Here is an 18,979-nt window from a genome sequence, read left to right as displayed (position 1 = left end):
TTGTGAGTATTCTCTCTGCTGCCTCACCCCAGATATGTCAGGAGGTAACATGCATCCTGCAGCAACAATCAATAAAGGCACAGCAAATTTATTTGTGTAGCACAATTCGTACACAAGGCAATTCAAGCTGCTTTCTAATGGCAGAGAAATACATTCAGAAAATTAACTGTAAAGATGATTTAAAAGTAGACATTATGGTCATAAAAGTGCATTAAAAGTCAAGAAAACAAATTGAGCATCTAAGAGAAAGCTACAGTAGAGCGATTAGCATCCGTAAAAGGACATCCTAGCAGTTCTGATGTATGGATGTGAATCTCGAAACATAAATAATGTCAAAGAATATCACAGCAGCAGAGATGTGGTTTTACAGATTCAGATTCAGAAAACTTTATTTGTCCCTAGGGGGCCAATAAAAAGGCACGTAGAGCAGGCAGTGCAACAATAACGTGAGAAATGGAGTAGAAAACGAATTAAAGATAGCTAACATAAATAAAACAAATAGGGTGATATATATATATGTGTGTCTGTGTGTGTACACAAATCAAATGTAGAACAAGTAAGATAATAAGAATAAAAAATTATAATGAAAACAAAAAAACCCACACTGGACGGAATAAGCAATGAAGACATTTTAAAGTTACTAAACACAAATTATACGCTATTGAACTAAATTAGGAAACGGCAAGGAACATTTTTTCGACACATCATAAGGAAAGAGACCCTGGAATATGTCGTCACATCTGGAAAAATGAATGGGAAGAGAGGACGGGGCAGACGGAGAATGAAAACGACAGATGGACTGACATCATGGCGACACATGGAACGATCAACAGTCACAGTTCAAAAAGCAAAAGACCGGATTAGATGGAGACAAATGGTCGCCTACGCTGAATGGAATGGCACTTGATTGATTGACAGTAAACAATGTGGTTTTCATTCCTGATTTAAAAGAACCGACAGTTTGAGCAGAACTCAGTGTTCAGGAAGTTTGTTCCACCGGTGAGGAGCAGAATAGCTGAAGCTGCTTCTCTGGTCTTGGTTCTGGTTGTGGGAACACACCAGTGCTTTAAGTGGGCCGGTACGGGTCGGTACTCAGTTCCGGGACTTCTAAAAATATCCTTCGGGCGTCCTGGCACTTCTCCAAGTGTCAAGAACGTACTTTCAGCGTACCGGTACGCTGATCATCGCATTTTAATCCACCAGAACCTCGACCGCTACTTAATTTTACTAAAACTTCATTTCCCATAGACCACTGCGCTCTACGAGAGAGGCGCGCATGCGTATTCCTCCTTTGCTTTAAAGCAGCGCGAGATCAGAGCGCGGTAAACAAACATGACATGCTAGCCCGCGCTCCGCCCAACATCGTGTGTTTAACCGCAGCTCCAAAGTTGACAAAATGCAGTAAAACACGCTACCATGCTGTCTTGGCTGAAAGGTTCAAAAAGAACACGGTCAGAATCTGAGGCGGACTCGCAAACCGACACGATACCAAGTCAGTTTTATTGACAGTTTGAATTTTTTTCACTTGCTGTTAACTTACAATTTGTTAATAAAAAAGTGAAGGAAATTTAGTTGTGTTTAAATTTATATTTAATATCTTTGTTGGTTTACAAGTTCAACAAACATTGTTGTAACAGTAAAATAAGTTGCCACAACGTATTTGGCCACAATCGATTAGGTACAAGTATAGCGCAAGCTTTAGTACCAATTTTGTTTATTGTTTTTTTGTTTTGTTTTTTTAATGGTTGATATAGGAAAATAGAGTACCTGCACCTTTTTGGACCCAGTTAAAGCACTGGAACACACAGTAAACATGTGTCTCTGGATGCTTCATATGGAGCTAAGAAGATTTTGAACTCTCTCCTTTGATTAACAGGAAGCCAGGGTAGCGATTTGAGGACCGGTGTAAAAGTTAAAATGTGTCGTATCCAGGCTCAGAGGCGTCAGGTGACTGCTGGATAGCAAACAAACCCAGGTGAGCTGAGGTGGGCGGGGCTTGTTACAGCAGCTGTCAGTGGGGTGAACAGGGCAGGTACGACAGGCTGCTGGTTTGCACAGAGAATTCAAATCCACACCTTTAGTGCTGCTTATGTTGGAGAAAGCAGAGCCAACAGAAGGGTTTAACTTCGTCCTTTATGAGCTGTTTTAAACTTCAGGACTCTCAGGACTGGGATTACACAGGACAACCAGGATTACCGTCGCTAATTATGAAGTAAGTCTTTTTAATTACGTACTTATTTCTTTCACTGAAAATATTTCAGTTATTGCTTGTTCATGAGTAAAAAACAGAAGGAGTCATCCCATTGTCCATATTGTTTAGCAGTCTGTGGTGAATCTCACACACACCTTAATTTTTATATGTGAAGATCTTAAGATTTTCAGCTTAAAATGCTTCATTGAAAAGAACATTTCTCATCTAAACAACATGATTAGCACAGTGTTGTTACAAGTCTTCTGCAAGTTTGATTTGTTTCGACAAAAAAAGGACTTTTAAAAGTATTTAAAAATCTTAATTACAAAGTTCTTACATATTATCTGTGTCCACTATTGTTCCAGACCTCCAGTGTAATATAAATTGCATATGTCAAAACTGAATATTTAGGCTCATCACTCAATTCATACATTTGCTGCTGTTTGTCCAGGTAATGTTTAATGCTTCGTTTATAATTACTGTTAGAAATGTCATATACAGCGTAGCAGTATAGATAAAAATGTAATCTAAATGTTAATGAATTCATACACTTGGTAACTAATTCCCGTCTTCCAGCTGATTATTTTATTCCATTAAAATGTTTTTAAAAAGCAGAGTGCAGTCTGTAACAGTCATATAACATGTCCCACTGAAGGTAAAGAAGACACCCATTGGACATAGAGAGGACATCTGGCATCCATGGAGTCCAATCTGTCCTGCCTGTCGTCCCTTAAAGACGAAGACACCGTGGTTTACATTCAGCCACACTACAAAGAGACCTACCGCCTGGCCATTTATGCTCTGCTCTGCGGAGGCAAAGAGGCCTACGAGGACTTCCTCCAGGCCGAGCAGATCAACCATTTTCTGTCAGAGGAGGAGATCCTGTTCATCTTGGAACATGCAGAGGCACCTGAAGTGGAGGACGATTCTGAAGAGAAAAAGGTCACAGATGAGCTCAGCCCCTCCACCTACTTCCCAACCGAGTCGGACGAGGAGGTGCCAGACCTGGACCTGGGCTGGCCAGAGGTCATGCTGGAAGGCACAGACACCAGCATCAGTCTGCTGTTTCATCCTCCCAGACAAAACACACCAACCATTAAAGAGGTGATTCGGAAGCAGATTCAGGAAGCACGCCAGGTGAGCTCTCAATGTTGTCAGATAAATTAAAAAGTACTCTGAGGGTGAAGTCACAGAGAGACATCCAGTCTGTCAGGTAGATAAATATGTCGGGATTCTTGTCTTTGTTGGACAGAAATTTAACACAACAAGGGTAAGGATGAGAGCAATTTATCGACAGCGCAAACGCACAATGAAAGGCGTTGCTTTGTATACAGAAGAAGAAACATCACCCCACATATTTCTCAGCAAACACAGGAGACTGCTGGGTTTGGCTAGACGATACTTTAACACACAAACAACTACTGTCGGCACCCGTTCTAAAGTTTAACCCTGTAAAACCCAAATATAGAAAAAAAAATAGCAAAAATTTATTTTTATATATATATATATATATATATATATATATATATATATATATATATATATATATATATATATATATATATATATATATATAAAATCTGTAAACCTCAAATATAAAAAAGTAGAAAAATAACATATATATAAAATAATAAATTCTATATATGTATATAAACATATATATATATATATAAAATTATATAATTTATATATGTATATGTATGTGTGTGTGTGTGTGTGTGTGTGTGTATATATAAAACAAAAAATTATAGTTGAAAAAAATAAAACTGATGTTTTACATTAAACATTGTCATACCTATCAAAAAACTACAAATCCCAAAAAGCCACCTTTAATCACTGAACTGCTGGTTATTATGTTGTGTGTAACAGAGTCTGATTTAAACAGTACTGATAACTAACCTGGTGGAGTGACACGTCACCAAAATTCTTTCCTCTGAGTATCAAGAGTTCACTCCTGACAGCTGGCCATGAGTAGCTTCTCCTTCCTCTCGTGCTTCTCCACATAGAAAGAAACTGGTCCACTGGAATTCATGTCAGCTGCACTTCATTTGACAACTGAGAAAAACGTTCATAGAAACACCTAAAATCATTCATCCTCGTCTTCAGGGCTGTAGCTGCCATCAAAGGATAACGACGACATCATGTCTTTGAACTTTTCTGGGGACTGTCAGTCTTAAAGGCAACCTTCAGGCAGTTTGCGTTCTAGTTTAAAGAACAAACATTTGAACAGTTTCATGACTCCAAGTGAAATGGTAACAGCTCATGTTAAGAATCAGTCATTTTCCAAGGAAAGCATCATGTGATCAGGTACTTGTTCTGTACAGTTAGTCAGTATTAAGTTCATAAAAAATGTAGAAGGAAATCACAAAGTCTGGACAGGCACACATATCTGTCTTAATCCTCAAGTAAGAGCCTGTTTATTTTATTTACAATTTAGGTTGGATTTTTTTTTTGTGCGCAGCGCAGATTTTCTGTGTGCGGAGACCGTGTCAGCAGTGCGCAACTGCGCACGCGCGCAGCTTAGAGGGAACAGTGCAAGACACTGCTACAAGTACTTCAGTACTCTTCAAAATAAAATGACATATCAAGTTTAGAAAAGGCTGCACAGTGGCGTGGTGGTTAGCACTTTTGTCTTGCAGCTAGAAGATCCCTGGTTCGCGTCCCGGCCTTCTTGGGATCTTTCTGCATGGAGTTTACATGTTCTCCCTGTGCATGCGTTGATTTTCTCTGGGTTCTCTGGCTTCCTCACACGGTCCATAAACATCTAGACTAAAAATCATCTAAAAATATAGCTCTAAATTGTTCATAGGTGTCTGTATGTGTCGCTCTGTGATAGCCCCCAGTGACTATAAAGAGGATTAAGTGGTGTATAATGATGGATGGATGAAAGTTTAGAAAAGAACTGTTAATTGAGCTGCAACTGCATCTTTATATGAAAGTGCAGCAGCCATCAAATGACACTTGAAACTCCTTGTACTCCTTTTAAATTCACTACTAACAAACAGTAATTAGAGACTGTCGTAAACTTTTAGCGCAACAAAGCAGTGATCAGTTGCAACCATGTAAAAGCAGAACCGAGAGCTCACCTGCAGCAATAAATTCGTAAGGAAAATGTTGTAAAATAACCAAACATGTATCTAGCAGCTACAAAGTTGTAACGCAGACCCTGGCAGCCGGCATGATCCTGACATGCAAAAGGAACTAAGTACCTGAGGCAAATTATTCCTTCATTCACGACTCCTTTAAAGAGCGTCAATGATGGAAGGTCGTATCGCAAGTAGGAGGTATATGAACTGAACATTTAAACAACACACTTGGTGTTTCTCTACATGCTCTCTCTGCTCAGATGCACAGAAACACAAAGCTGCTGTAATTTTACTTGAGTTCTTTTTCAGAGGTTAACAAGAAGGCCGTGTTTCATTTCAGACATGAGATTAAGCAGCCAACATGTCTCTGCTTGAAGGTGCTCGATGTTCAGATCCCCACGTTGTGACGACTACCGTCTCCACAGCTGAAACTAATAATTTATAAATTACAGCAGGGTGTGTGCATGTCTTTACGTGAGTGTAGGGAAAAGACTTTATTCCACAGATATCCACCGTCTGATAGTGATTGATGAAAATACCCACAGTGGAGCCTCTGGGTATGCACTGCTCAATGCATGTAGTGCACATAGTAGTAGCTGTAAGAGCTGTAACAGAAACAGGTTAAGCATTACTAGGACACATGCCATGAATCTGTTCTGGTTTCAGATTTCACTAAATGTTAGACTTTTCAGAGAACTGCTCCTCTTACAATTTACAGAAAATGTGTCTGATGTAATAAGAGATGTGTCCTATAAACACGATACCTCATAAAGATTTATTTTTTTTAAAAAAATGAAAAAATGGATTGTTTAGAATTCTTTTGTCTGTCTTGAATTTTCTTAAATCACACGATAAACCAAAACATGTTTAGCCTTGAAGAAAGACAGTTGTAAGTATTAAAAACCATTTTAGAAGGTTAAACATTCAATCTGTGTTTTTATGTTTGTGCATAGATCCAGATTTACACTGATCAGCCACAACATTATGACCACTGACAGTGAAGTGAATAACATTGATCATATTGGTCCCAGGGCTGCAGTGTAGCTTGGTGGTTATCACTTTCGACTTGCAGCCAAAAGATCCCTGGTTCATGTACCCGCCTTTCCAGGATCTTTCTGCATGGAGTTTGCATGTTGTCCTTGTGCATGCATGAGTTTTCTCTGGGTTCTCCAGCTTCCAAAAAACATGCTGAGGTTAATTGGTTTCTCTAAATTATCCATAGGTGTAATTACGAGTGTGATTGTATGTGTAGCCCTGTGATAGACTGGTGACCTGTCCAGGGTGTCCCCTGCCTTCACCCTAAGTCAGCTGGGATAGACTCCAGCCCACGTGACCCTAATGAGGATTAAGCAGTGTGTAGATAATGGATGGATGGATATTGGTCCTATGTGGAGTTCTGCTGGAAAACCTTGGATCCATGCTGACGAGGCTTAGACACCAAAATAAACATTGTTCCAGAACAAACACAGTCTTTCGTACAAATGGAAATCCTAAATGTCACTCGCCTACCCCCAGAGGAAAATACGCCCCACCACATCGCAACAATATCAAACAATGAGGAGCATCTCAGGGAACATGACAATCCCCCAAGATGTTGATCTGACCTCCAAATTTCCTAGACCCCATTCTGATCAAGCATCAACAGGATGCAGTGGAACAAATTTGATTCCCAGAGGCCCCACTGCACAATCCAGAGCACCCAAAGGATCCCCTGCCAATGTCCTGGTACCAGACCCCATAGACACCCTGAGAGGTCCTCTGGTCCAGGCTCAATGGTTTGACGTCATAAGGGGAATCAACACAATATTAGGCAGGTGGTCATCATGTTATGCCTGATCAGCAGATTTCTTCATGAGTAAATAAATAAATATGATTTATGTATTCTTTATTGGTTGTTGTTGTTAAATCTGTATGTCCTTTAGAACCAATACCAATATTTGTTATCTGTTCTGGTGAATAATCTGTCAAAATGTTGATCTTTTTTTTTTTTTTTTACTTTTAATTTGAACAAAATTATATTTGAAGAATTTCAAAGTGTTACACATTCTACCTTTTAAAAGTCTCGACACTGGCCCCTCTGATATCTTTTGGACTAAGTTAATGCTTTATTTTCCAATCATGTTTAATATGTCTCCAGATTATTGCCATAGCGATGGATGTCTTCACTGACATTGACATTTTCAAAGAGATCATCAGTGCGACAGTGAGGGGAGTGGTGGTCTACATCCTCCTGGATGATTCCCACATCAAGAGCTTCCTCACCATGTCTCACAGGGTGGGCATTAATATCCTGGACCTCAAGGTGAGACACACAGCACTGTCAGACAGCACATTAAAGGGACAAAGCATCAGTTTAGCTAAATTATGGGATAATACCACACATTTGGGTGACATACAATAGTGATAATGTGTTGATACCACAAACTACACACAAACACAGATGTGCATTACAAGCCAAAAGTTTGGAAGCAACTTCAAGTTTCTGTTTTAAATGTCTATCTTAAAAAGGTAAAAATAATAAAAAACACTATGAATTCTGTGGATTTAGGGATGTATTTACTGAATGATCAGACTTTGGTTTCATTGACATGCACCATTTTCCTCAATTTCCCTTTAGGTATACACTACTCATTCTTATTTGCAAAACTCACAAAGATGTTTGAAAACAGAACAAGAAAAATTTGTGAAAAGTGAAAGTGAAAAGTTTCCATCTAGCACACTAACGGTCAATAATTTGGAGTCACGCAGGCAATTTCATGTTTTCCACTCACACTTTACAATTCAACAGTTTCGTTTAGCAGACGCACATCTGAGAGTAGATACAACATAAGCAAGGATCTAGTCAGGAGAAAACAACCTGGAAAAGCCATAAAACAAGTTCAAAAGTCATAATAGGATCATAGTGTTTACTGGCAATAAACATAATAGGATTTATTTTAACTTTTACTTGCAGTCTGTCAAGTGCAAAGGTGTTCAGTGAAGAGCTGGGATTTTAATATTTTCTTAAAGACTGAGAGGAACTCTGCAGATCAAATAGAGTTTGATAACTCGTTCCACCATTGGAGAACCACAGAAGAGAAGAGTCCAGTTATCGATCGGCCCTGTTGTGATGTTATATCAATCGCAATCACATTTTTATTCATGTGCCAACATAATTGCAAAAGGGTTTTCTAATCATCAATTAGCCTTTCAGCACCATTAGCTAACACAATGTAGCATTAGAACACAGGAGTGATGGTTGCTGGAAATGTTCCTCTGTACCCCTATGTAGATATTCCATTAAAAATCAGCTGTTTCCAGCTAGAATAGTCATTTAACACATTAACAATGTCTACACTGGATTTCTGATTCATTTAATGTTACCTTCATTTGAAAATAAAATGTTGTTCTTTCAACATTAAGGACATTTCTAAGTGACCCCAAACTTTTGAACGGTAGTGTTGTTATCATCACTTCCGATCTAAAGCAAACACACTGCTTTATTTTAATACTGTATTTCTGCATCTGTATCAATGACTCTTCAACCTTTATTTTCCATTACACGGTTTCAATGTCAAACTACCGTTTGCAATTGTATGGGCTTCCTCATCACACCTTGTCCACAAGGAGATTTCCTGTTTTCATGCACAGTAGACAAACTAAGACAATGTTTATTTTGCAAAACCGTCAAGTACAAAGCATTTTGTTTGGTGACAGTTGGAAGCATCTTAAAACTCCAGTGAGTGGTTGTTCAACAACTAAAACCAAACTAGCACACCAAAACAGCAGCCTATACTTCCTTAGATTCAATGGTTTCGCACTTGGCATGGTAGCTGCTGTTGGTGTGTCAATAATACACACTGTGGATGATAGAGGTACATGCACTACCATTCAAAAGTTTGGGGTCACATAGAAATGTCCTTATTTCTGAAAGAAACATTTTTTTCAATGAAGATAACATCAAATGAATCAGAAATCCAGTCTAGACATTGTTAATGTGGTAAATGACTATTCTAGCTGGAAATGGCTGATTTTTAATGGAATATCTCCATAGGGGTACAGAGGAACATTTCCAGCAACCATCACTCCTGTGTTCTAATGCTACATTGTGTTAGATAATGGTGTTGAAAGGCTAATTGATGATTAGAAAATCCTTTTGCAGTTATGTTGGTACATGAATAAAAGTGTGAGTTTTCATGGAAAACATGAAACTGTCTGGGTCGACCTCAAACTTTTCAATGGTAGTGTAGGTACAGGAGGATTTCACAACTGAAAAAGTGCTGTTCAGGACATCTTTGTTTAAAAATGATCCCTTCTTGTCTGTTCAGCAAGATGTAGGCATGACAAAGCCACAATGGACCACAGACAGGCACAAACAACGTGAACACGCTGACTCATTAAATATGACCTAATTTGGTAATTGTTTGACGTTTACAATGAAAAAAGCAAAGTCTTTCTGCTTCTGTATTCCATCAGTGTTTCAGAGTAAGCTTTGCCTGTGGCATGACCTTTCTTCTGTTAGTGGGAGCATTTAGTGGATTAAATCTGACATTTGCTCCACACCCTCGTGAAAACGCTGTTATTTACCAGCATTTCCCTGCTGCATTTCTACCTGCCATTATCATACGAGACAACTGCAGCAGCCGTAGGACAGATCTGTTAGCGCGTCTGGATTTTCCTGTTAAACAGCATCAGGATGATGTTTCAACAGAAACAAACCAAACAACACAGTGAACGCAGTGACGCCTTTGTGATTTCTGTGCAAAGTGCCACATCAAAATACCAGCCTCGGAAAACTGACGCACATGTTTGATCATGTCGAGTATCACTACACCTTGCTCATTTGTTTAAATGACTTTTACTCAAACTCCTTGAGGCACAGTCAACGTCTCTGCACAAGTCAACAATGGCTGCAGGTGGAATTAATTGAATAACCCTCTGATGGTTTGATCAAACCCAGCTGAGTGTCATCTGAACACTGCATCAGCTGAAAGATACAACTCAAAGAAATCTGGCCTTTGTAAAAATGAGTTATTGTGGTCACTACCACTAATGTTTTTTCCATGTGAGTGCTGAGCTAGGAATAGGGTAGAATTGGAAATATTTCTTTGTTTGTTATGTTCACAACTGGAGCTGAAACATGGCTGAAAGCAGTGTGAAGGTCCAGTGAGCAGAGCGTGGCTGACATAGTTCACAAGGAGATCAAGATCCAGACACACAGGGAAACAAGAGGTTCACAAAGAGTAACCGAAATCAAAAATGAGTTTGACCACCTGGCAGACTGAACAATTGGATGACGAATGGAGTGAAAAGCCGGGACAAAAGTGCTGCAGCAGAAGCTGGATGGATGGATAAGGGGCAGGTGTGCAGGTGAACTGACAACAAGGTACAGCAGAGCGTAACACCTAGAAAAGGACACATATACACAACAGAGAAAGAATTGAAGGGAACAAGGAACTCAACAAGAAGGAAACCACAGATCCATTTGGAAAAAGGGCAAGACTGCCAGACTTTGTCATCTCATCTTCAGTTTATATATCAAAACTTTTAAAAGGTTTTTAAATCCTCAAACTCTGGTTATTTCAGTATTTACACACAAATTGAACTCTTAGACTTTTGTACCCCACGTTACATAACATCATACACCGATCAGACACAACATTCTGACCACTGACAGGTGAAGTGAATAACATTGATCATATTGGTTCTATGTGATGTTCTGCTGGAAAACCTTGGATTTTGGTGTCCGTGTTGATGATTTAGACACCAAAATAAACATTGTTCCAGAACAAACACAGTCTTTCGTACAAATGGAAATCCTAAATGTCACTCGCCTACCCCCAGAGGAAAATACGCCCCACCACATCGCAACAATATCAAACAATGAGGAGCATCTCAGGGAACATGACAATCCCCCAAGATGTTGATTTGACCTCCAAACTTCGTAGACCTCATTCTGGTCAAGCATCAACAGGATGCAGTGGAACAAGTTTGATTCCCAGAGGCCCCACTGCACAATCCAGAGCACCCAAAGGATCCACTGCCAACGTCCTGGTCCAGACCCCATAGACACCCTGAGAGGTCCTCTGGTCCAGACCCCATAGACACCCTGAGAGGTCCTCTGGTCCAGGCTCAATGGTTTGACGTCATAAGGGGAATCAACACAATATTAGGCAGGTGGTCATCATGTTATGCCTGATCAGCATATTTACAGTATATACTGTATATATATACAGTATATAACCCTGTCTGGTTGTGTATCTTAATGTTACTTAAGCAGCAATGAAAGAAAACTGGCCATCAGTGGGGTAACTGAACAGGCTGACCAACATCTATCTCAGTTTTGGACCTATGGCCAGTCTCTATATGCAGTTCTCCATCATGGTAAAGAATTGCTAGAGGAAATGAACAATTAGATTGTGAATCTTCACAATGATGGACAGAGATACAGGATGATCAGTAGCCAACTAATAGTCAGCTGAACCACAGCTGCAGCAGTAATCAGGACGAGCCATCGTCCTAAAATGATGCCATGTACAGCTTGCACTTGCACAGCCTTGCTCTAAAGAACAGACAGGCAAGTGTTTGCATGTTTGGCATGAATCTGATCAGGACTACCATAATTAACGCATAGCCCTGATCGTGAAGCATAGAGGTGGGAGTGTGATAGTATTGAGCTGTGTGAGTGCAGAAGATGACAGATGACATTTACAGATAATAACATAAGTGTCTGTGAATAAACCAAAATACTGGCTGACAAGATGAGTCCCCGTCTGCAGAAGCTTGACAGAAGAGGAATATTCCATGATAATGATCCAAGCACACTACCAAAACTTCATAAGAGTTTATAAAGATGACAAAGTGAAAGGATTGACCAGGACAAGTATACTGCCTGACTTGAATCCAACAGAAAACCTTTGGGGTATTTTAAAGAAAAGAGTAGAGCAACATTACCTTTTCAGCAAATAGCTGAAAAAACATAGCCTGCAAAGAATGACAGCACATCTCTCCAGAGGTTTGGTATCCTCCATGCTGCAGAGGACTGACTCTGTCAACAAAAACATAGATGGACATAAGAAGTAACATAAAAAAATAGAAGATTTGAATGATGGAGTACTGACTTACGTTGCATTGCAATCCTACTGTGGGGTCTTTGTTTTTATTGGAGCAAATCTAAACTCCTAGTTTTTTATTTCAAATACGAGTGAAAACCAAACTATTCAACTTAGAATGTAATCACTGCAGGTTGGTGCAATTGTAAATCATCTGACATTTGCGTGATATTGCACAATGGCGTACTCACTTCTGTTATACTAGAGCTTTATCTGAGCTAGGTAGCTATTTTTCTAATAGATACACAGCTAATGTAAGTTGACAAACTAGTTGAACCAAACCCAACACAACTAATAATAATACAAGTGAATAATCTCTGTGTAATTAAGCTGAAACATGTCCTTACACGTTGGAGTGGTTTTTAAACTGGCAATGTCACATTCCTGCTTTTGTTGCAATGCTTCTCTTCTTCAGAGATGTGACCAAAGATTTATGACAAAGATAGCCAACAGTTTTCACTTGAGAATCTATTTATGTCTCCTTAACGAGTGTGAATGTCGTTGTGAGTGCTTGCCATTTCAGATGTCTGCTAAACAGTCTTATATTTTGGGATTCATTGTACTTTCAGTTCCAGTCTTTATTGTGTTCATTCATTTCTGTACAGTTTGGAAATATATTAGCGTATTTCTGAAAGACACTCATTTGTTTATTGTGTATTTCTCTATCAGAACCTTCGTGTTCGGACAGTTCAAGGACAGCAATATCAGTGTCAGTCTGGGATGAAGTTTCATGGAGGTTTGGAACAGAAGTTTATTCTGGTGGACTGTCGGACAGTTTTGTATGGAACATACAGGTGAGTCAGGCTTACCTTTACCCATTCAGGTGTATTCCCAAGCAATTAAATCAGAATAGGGACCATGCATCAACTTGTCTATTTGCCCATAGCCACACTCAGTAACTTGCATGCAGAGTGCAAGGTGTGAATGCCTATCGCATGACTGCTCAGCAACTCTAGATCTTCCTGGTAGCTCAAATAAGCCCTGAAAAAACCTTAAGTAGGAGCAGTAGTGGCAAGCCTTCCTTTGAAGTAAGTGATTTAGACATACAGTGTTAAACAGAAGGGAACACTATGTAATAGCACTTAAATGTCAAATTGTATCACCTCTCAATAATTGCCCTTTTTAAGTTGAGAAGAAAAGCATTTCCTCTTATATACAATTAAAAGTCTATCTGCTGCAGGGGGCACCTTATCATGGCTGTAAATTATACTATACTGTTTTAGACTTGGAGCAGGGACTATCAGTCATCATTGCAGTTCATGTGATCGCTCAGACAGTGAGAACAACATTGCACAGCCTGGTCAGGACTACCACAGTGAATAGTCCTGAGGTGGAGATGTGATGATATGTGGCGACATGAGTGCTAAGGGTGACAGTGGACATTTATAGATGGTAGCATGAAGGCCTGTGAATTAACCAAAATAGTGGCTGAAAAGATGAGCCCCAAGCTGCAGAGGCTTAGCAGAAAAGAAATATCTCAGAATGGTTATGATCCAAAACTCACTGCCAAAATCACACAAGAGTTTCTGAAGAAGAAAAGAATGAAAATGAGGACCTGGTCAAGTACATCCCATGATTTCAATTCTATAGAACATTTTTGGGGTTTTGTAAATATAAAAGAGCAACACTATCCCTACATTAAAGAGCAGCTATAAAGGAAAAAAACTGAAAATCTCCTGCTGAAATTATTTAGCTGGAAAATGATACCTAAATATAAAAATACATCAAGAAACAGTGGGTTTGACTTCTGGTTCCCTGGATTGTGATGCCTATGATGTGTTTTGTGGTAATTATCATCTGACTTGCATTATTAGTTATGTTTGACTACTGGATAAAGTACATCAAAATGTAGATATTTAAGATCTGCATGGAAATCTTTATTGATTGAGCTCCCCGGTAGCTCGACAGGAGCAGACGACGCATAAACCGCGGCTATAGTCAACAATGCTGTAGCCATGAATTCGAATCCAGTCCAAGGCCCTTTGCTACAGGTCCGTCCCCCATCCTTCTCCCTACTTTCCTGTCTCTCTCTCTCGCTGATCTCCTGTCAGTAAGGCCCCCCAAAATACATATTATTAGTTACATCCACAATCAATTCATCCATCCATCCATTATCTATACACCGCTTAAACCTCATCAGGGTCACGATGGGGTTGGAGTCTATCCCAGCTGACTTAGGGCGAAATCAGGAGACACCCTGGACAGGTCATCAGTCTATCACAGGACTACATGTAGAGACAAACAAGCACACTCACATTCACACCTTCAGAATGTTTCTGGACTTTAGGAGGAAGCCGGAGAACCCGGAGAAAACCCAGGGAAAGCATGCAAACTCCACAAAGAAAGATCCTAGGCCCAGGTCGGGACGCGAACTGGGGATCTTGTAGCTGTGAGGCAGCAGTGCTAACCACCGCTGTGCAGCTCACAATCAATTCATCATTATCATATTTGTTTTCTAATGGCTGTTTCAATCTTTGTGTTCTTTTTAGCTACTCGTGGTCGTTTGAGAAGATCAACCTGAGTATGGTCCTGGTTGTCACAGGTCAACTAGTTTGCTCCTACGATGAGGAGTTCAGAAGACTCTACGCTCGCTCCACAGTTCCTGCAATCCCGTCAAAGGGGACTCTATCCATCCCATATCTGAGAGACGCTGTGACTCTGCAGAGCCCAAACTCCAGCCAGCTTTCTCTCAATCATGTTCACATGAGGTCGAGAGTGATGCATGGCATGAGAAGTGCTCAGGATGACAGGTTTAACAATACCACCACGATGACCAGGGGCCTGAGCATGCAGGAGAGGCTGCATCAGTCTCACTATGCTGATATAGGGAACCTGGTGAGAGGACACAGTTATGGTGGAGAGCTGCAGAAGATAAACTCAATGACTCGACTGAGGATGGGAACCAAGGACATTGGAGCTACTCCTGAGGGGAATGGAGCTAATCTGAGGGGTGGTGGGGATTTTCTGCTATCAAACAGGTTGTCTCAGCAGCACCTTAGGCATCAGACTCTCTACGGTGCAGACCAGAATCTGATACCGTTCAACTCTGAAACATCACTTCACAGGTGGAAGATCGACACATACCTTAATGAGAATGATATGCTTCTAGATGCGTCATGTGATGCATTATCCCCCATGACATCTCCATATAGCAGTCACACAGGCTTAAACGAGCATCAGTCACAGCTGATTCACAGCAGGTCGAAGGACATCAAGTCCAGAATGGAAGAAATGAGGCAAAAGAGGCTCAGTCTGCAGGAGTATGCCAATCTCAGGCAAAGCCAAGAGTCCTTGAGATCTATGTATCCACCTCTCGACAGGCTTAAGCCTAAGTCTTCATTGAGAGGTCTTGATGCACGACAGAGCATGACAGAATTAGAGCCAAATGCACAAGACAACTGCAACCTGGAAGAGAGTGACACCAAGAAAGAAAGTGACAAAAGAGAGCAAATTCTTACTGATGGCCACCGCTCTACCTCACACTACGATATCAAAACAGTGGCAGATCGAAAGACAACGCAGACATATGACTGGCACGAGCCTCTTTCCAGGACCACATCAGCAGCTGATTTAGATATGAAACTGAATGATGCAACACTGAAGCTTAGTATCCAGCACCAAAGAGCAATGGAGTCTTTGACTGAGATCCCTGAAGAGAAAGAGGGTTCAAACAGTCGTGTTAACAGTTCTGAATCAGCATTTAAAGATGCAAATGGGGAGATGTGCAAAGATGAGAAAGCTGTCCCAAAGGAAAACTCTGTTAAATCAAGCTTACCAGCTGATCCACAGAGTCAGGGTCAAGCCAGAGAAAGCAATGCTCCCATACGTAAGATAAACAACAGCATAGGCTCATCTGCTCCAAAAGAAGGAAAGAAATCAATTTTCAGTCAAATCGAAACCGTTCCAAAGACTTCTACAGTATCTCAGAATGCAAGTGAGGCTAAGAGTAATCACACAGAAAAAGGGCAAACACAGCTAGAGGAACCACCACTTCAGAGGAAGAATTCCCTTAGAATGAAAGTACAGGCACTGCTTGCGTCAGATGACAAGAAAGCTGCCAAAAAAGAGGAGAAGTCACTCCAAAGAATGGCCTCGTTGAGATCACAAAATGCTTCAGGATCTAAGGTGGACCATGCACAGGCAGCTGCTGCAGAACAAACCAGCAAGAAAGGCCAATCACCGAGCACCCCCAAATCACAGAGGTCTTCCAGTGGTCCATCAGAAACAGAGAAGCATAAATCTCCATTTTCAAGACTGACTCCTCAGCGTTCAAGCAAAAGAAAGACGAACCCTGCAGCAGAGCAGGATCAAGGCTCGAGGAGCACTCTGGATAGCGAAGGGGTGACTGTCTATCAAACCACTAAACAAAAAGCTTACAGTCGATATGAGTATTTGCTTAGCACTGAAAATATTCACTTAGATAGGTCTACAAGGATGGCAAGTATGTATTCCTCAGACAAAGACAGAGGCTCTTTGGTGAACAGGCATGACTCTGGCTATCCAATGTATCAGACACAAAGTGGCAGTGACAACAAACTGGGACGATTCATGCAGCGAGTAGGAAATCTAATAGGCAAAAACAAGTAGGGCTGAAAGAAGAAAAGAAGGCCACCATTCCCATTAATGAAGGCAATGTTAATGCATAGTCCTTGTGTTGTTTATTGATATATTTTGGCTCCTACACACAGATTGTATGTTTACACCTCTGCAGTATGCTGCAGTTAATAAGTTTCATAATGTTGTTAAGACTTTTTATTTATCACTGATGCCAAAACACAAAACGTTCTTCAGGGTGTATCTAAAGTCTGGAAATCGCATTAACTATATATTTTGTTGCCTCCACAAGTTAAATAAGGATTTGTTGAAAGAAGAAAGAGTTGAACTGGTACTTCTCAGTGGATGTGAAGGCTGGACATATCGAAAGATAGGGTTAGGGTTAGGGAAGTGATTTTTTTGGGACTAGCATGAATTTTAGCCATGACCAATCCTTTAGTTTTGGCTGATACATTTGGTCGTCCAGAACGGAGTTTGTCCATGACACTGCCCGTTTCTTTATATGTTTTAACCACCTTCGCCACCATGGAAAAGCCAAATGGAATCTTCCTTGGATGACATGCATAAAATTCATCAGTTGTCTTTCGATACGTCCATCATTCACATCCTCTGAGAAGTACCAGTTCAACTATTTCTTCTTTCAACAAAGCCATATTTAATCTGTGGAGGCAAAATGTGCCTATATATCCAGACGTTTAGGGAAACCCTGTATGTGGGCTGTCTGTTACTTGATCAGTTTGTATGTATTGCTCTGAGCTGGGTATTACAGGGTAGCAGGGTTGATGTGAAAATACCAACACGTCAAGATTAAAACAGGGTGAACATGACGGGTGCTTCAAAACACTAAAAAATATTTTATAAGTCAGATGAATTGTAAAAATGACTGTTAAACATACAAATGTTCTATACTTGGTGTATTTGCTTTTGTTTTGGAAGGATGAGTCTGGTGAGATTCTATATTTTCTTGTAAATAAATCTCATTTTAAAAAAAAACAGTGATGATCTGCTAACAAATATCATGCATGTAAGCCTGAATTATGTTACTGCTCTGTGCCTCACAGCTCCACTGTTTCAATAACTACTAAAATCACATCAGTAAGGAACAGGACACCATGACATGTTCCTTTTATATCATGAACACACACCCCGTAGTTTATTTTGACTGAGAAGCAGACACACCCCCAGCTGCTAACACAGCTCACTAGAGAGCCAAGTGTGGATTCATCCGCTGCTGGAAATAGTCCCTAACAAATGCAATGATGTCTACTTCTTCATGTTCCACAGGCAGAGTGCAGGAAGTCAGAAAACACAGACTTGTACATTACTGGTTTTCCTGTTTAATGAATTTTGTCAACAAAAACAAAACATATATATTACCAGGCTTCATCGCTTCTTGTACCAATGCTTGATATAATGTGTAAATAGAATTTTTTTTTATACAGTTGATGTACAATCTCCTTCTTTTTTTGATGATTTGTCCTCTTGGTCAGCAGTAACAGCTAGCTAAATATCTAGCTTCTACTGCTGAGAAAAAGCTAACATTAGCATGGATTAGCAACCCTGTTACTGTGATTAGAGTAGGGTTAGTGAACAATAAATAAAGCATAGAATGAAAATGGTACCATTGATGTGTAAGCTGAGCCAATCAAGCCTTTGATAGTTTATTACCTATTATTGATGAATATGTTGCAGAAAATTGTAAAAGTGAAGATTTATTTTTCAAAAATTTTGAAGCTCAAATGTCCTCCAATTCTGGAATGACCCAAATGTAGCCTTGAAACCAAGACTTCTGTCAGACTAATGGGGCAAAGCCCATATGACACCACTGTTTTTAGTTTTCATTATCTAGTTTGAAGAAATAGCTCATACAAAAGCTGATCACAGTAAAGACCGTTGATTATTCAGAGTAACTAGGGCACTGCTTCTGGAGAGAATAATTAGGGTCCGAGCACCGACGGTGCGAAGACCCTATTGGAATGCAAGGAATTATTTATTATTATTATTATTATTATTATTATTATTATTATTATTATTATTATTATTATTATTATTATTAT

The 18,979-nt window shown here is 40.0% G+C and overlaps 1 protein-coding gene across 1 annotated transcript; it reads left to right on the top strand.

Moving 5' to 3' along the window:
• The first annotated feature begins 131 nt into the window (after window positions 1-131).
• On the top strand, window positions 132-18,368 carry LOC111581048 (protein FAM83B-like). Its single transcript, XM_023289039.3, has 6 exons — window positions 132-1,492; window positions 1,877-2,212; window positions 2,847-3,328; window positions 7,415-7,579; window positions 13,038-13,162; window positions 14,858-18,368. The coding sequence occupies exons 3-6, from the start codon at window positions 2,891-2,893 to the stop codon at window positions 16,953-16,955; spliced, it is 2,826 nt and encodes a 941-aa protein (XP_023144807.2). The 5' UTR covers window positions 132-1,492; window positions 1,877-2,212; window positions 2,847-2,890; the 3' UTR covers window positions 16,956-18,368.
• The last annotated feature ends 611 nt before the right edge of the window (window positions 18,369-18,979 follow it).

The sequence above is a fragment of the Amphiprion ocellaris genome, chromosome 4, assembly GCF_022539595.1.
Source record: "Amphiprion ocellaris isolate individual 3 ecotype Okinawa chromosome 4, ASM2253959v1, whole genome shotgun sequence".
NCBI classification, from domain to species: domain Eukaryota; kingdom Metazoa; phylum Chordata; class Actinopteri; family Pomacentridae; genus Amphiprion; species Amphiprion ocellaris.
The sequence above is the reverse complement of the archived record's forward strand: the minus strand, read 5'-3'. Positions and strand labels throughout refer to the sequence as shown.

Coding starts and splice junctions, on each gene's coding strand:
- LOC111581048 (XM_023289039.3), top strand. CDS start 2,891: ATGGAGTCCAATCTGTCCTGCCTGTCGTCCCTTAAAGACGAAGACACC. Junction 3,329..7,414: donor AGATTCAGGAAGCACGCCAG/GTGAGCTCTCAA, acceptor ATATGTCTCCAG/ATTATTGCCATAGCGATGGA. Junction 7,580..13,037: donor TTAATATCCTGGACCTCAAG/GTGAGACACACA, acceptor TTTCTCTATCAG/AACCTTCGTGTTCGGACAGT.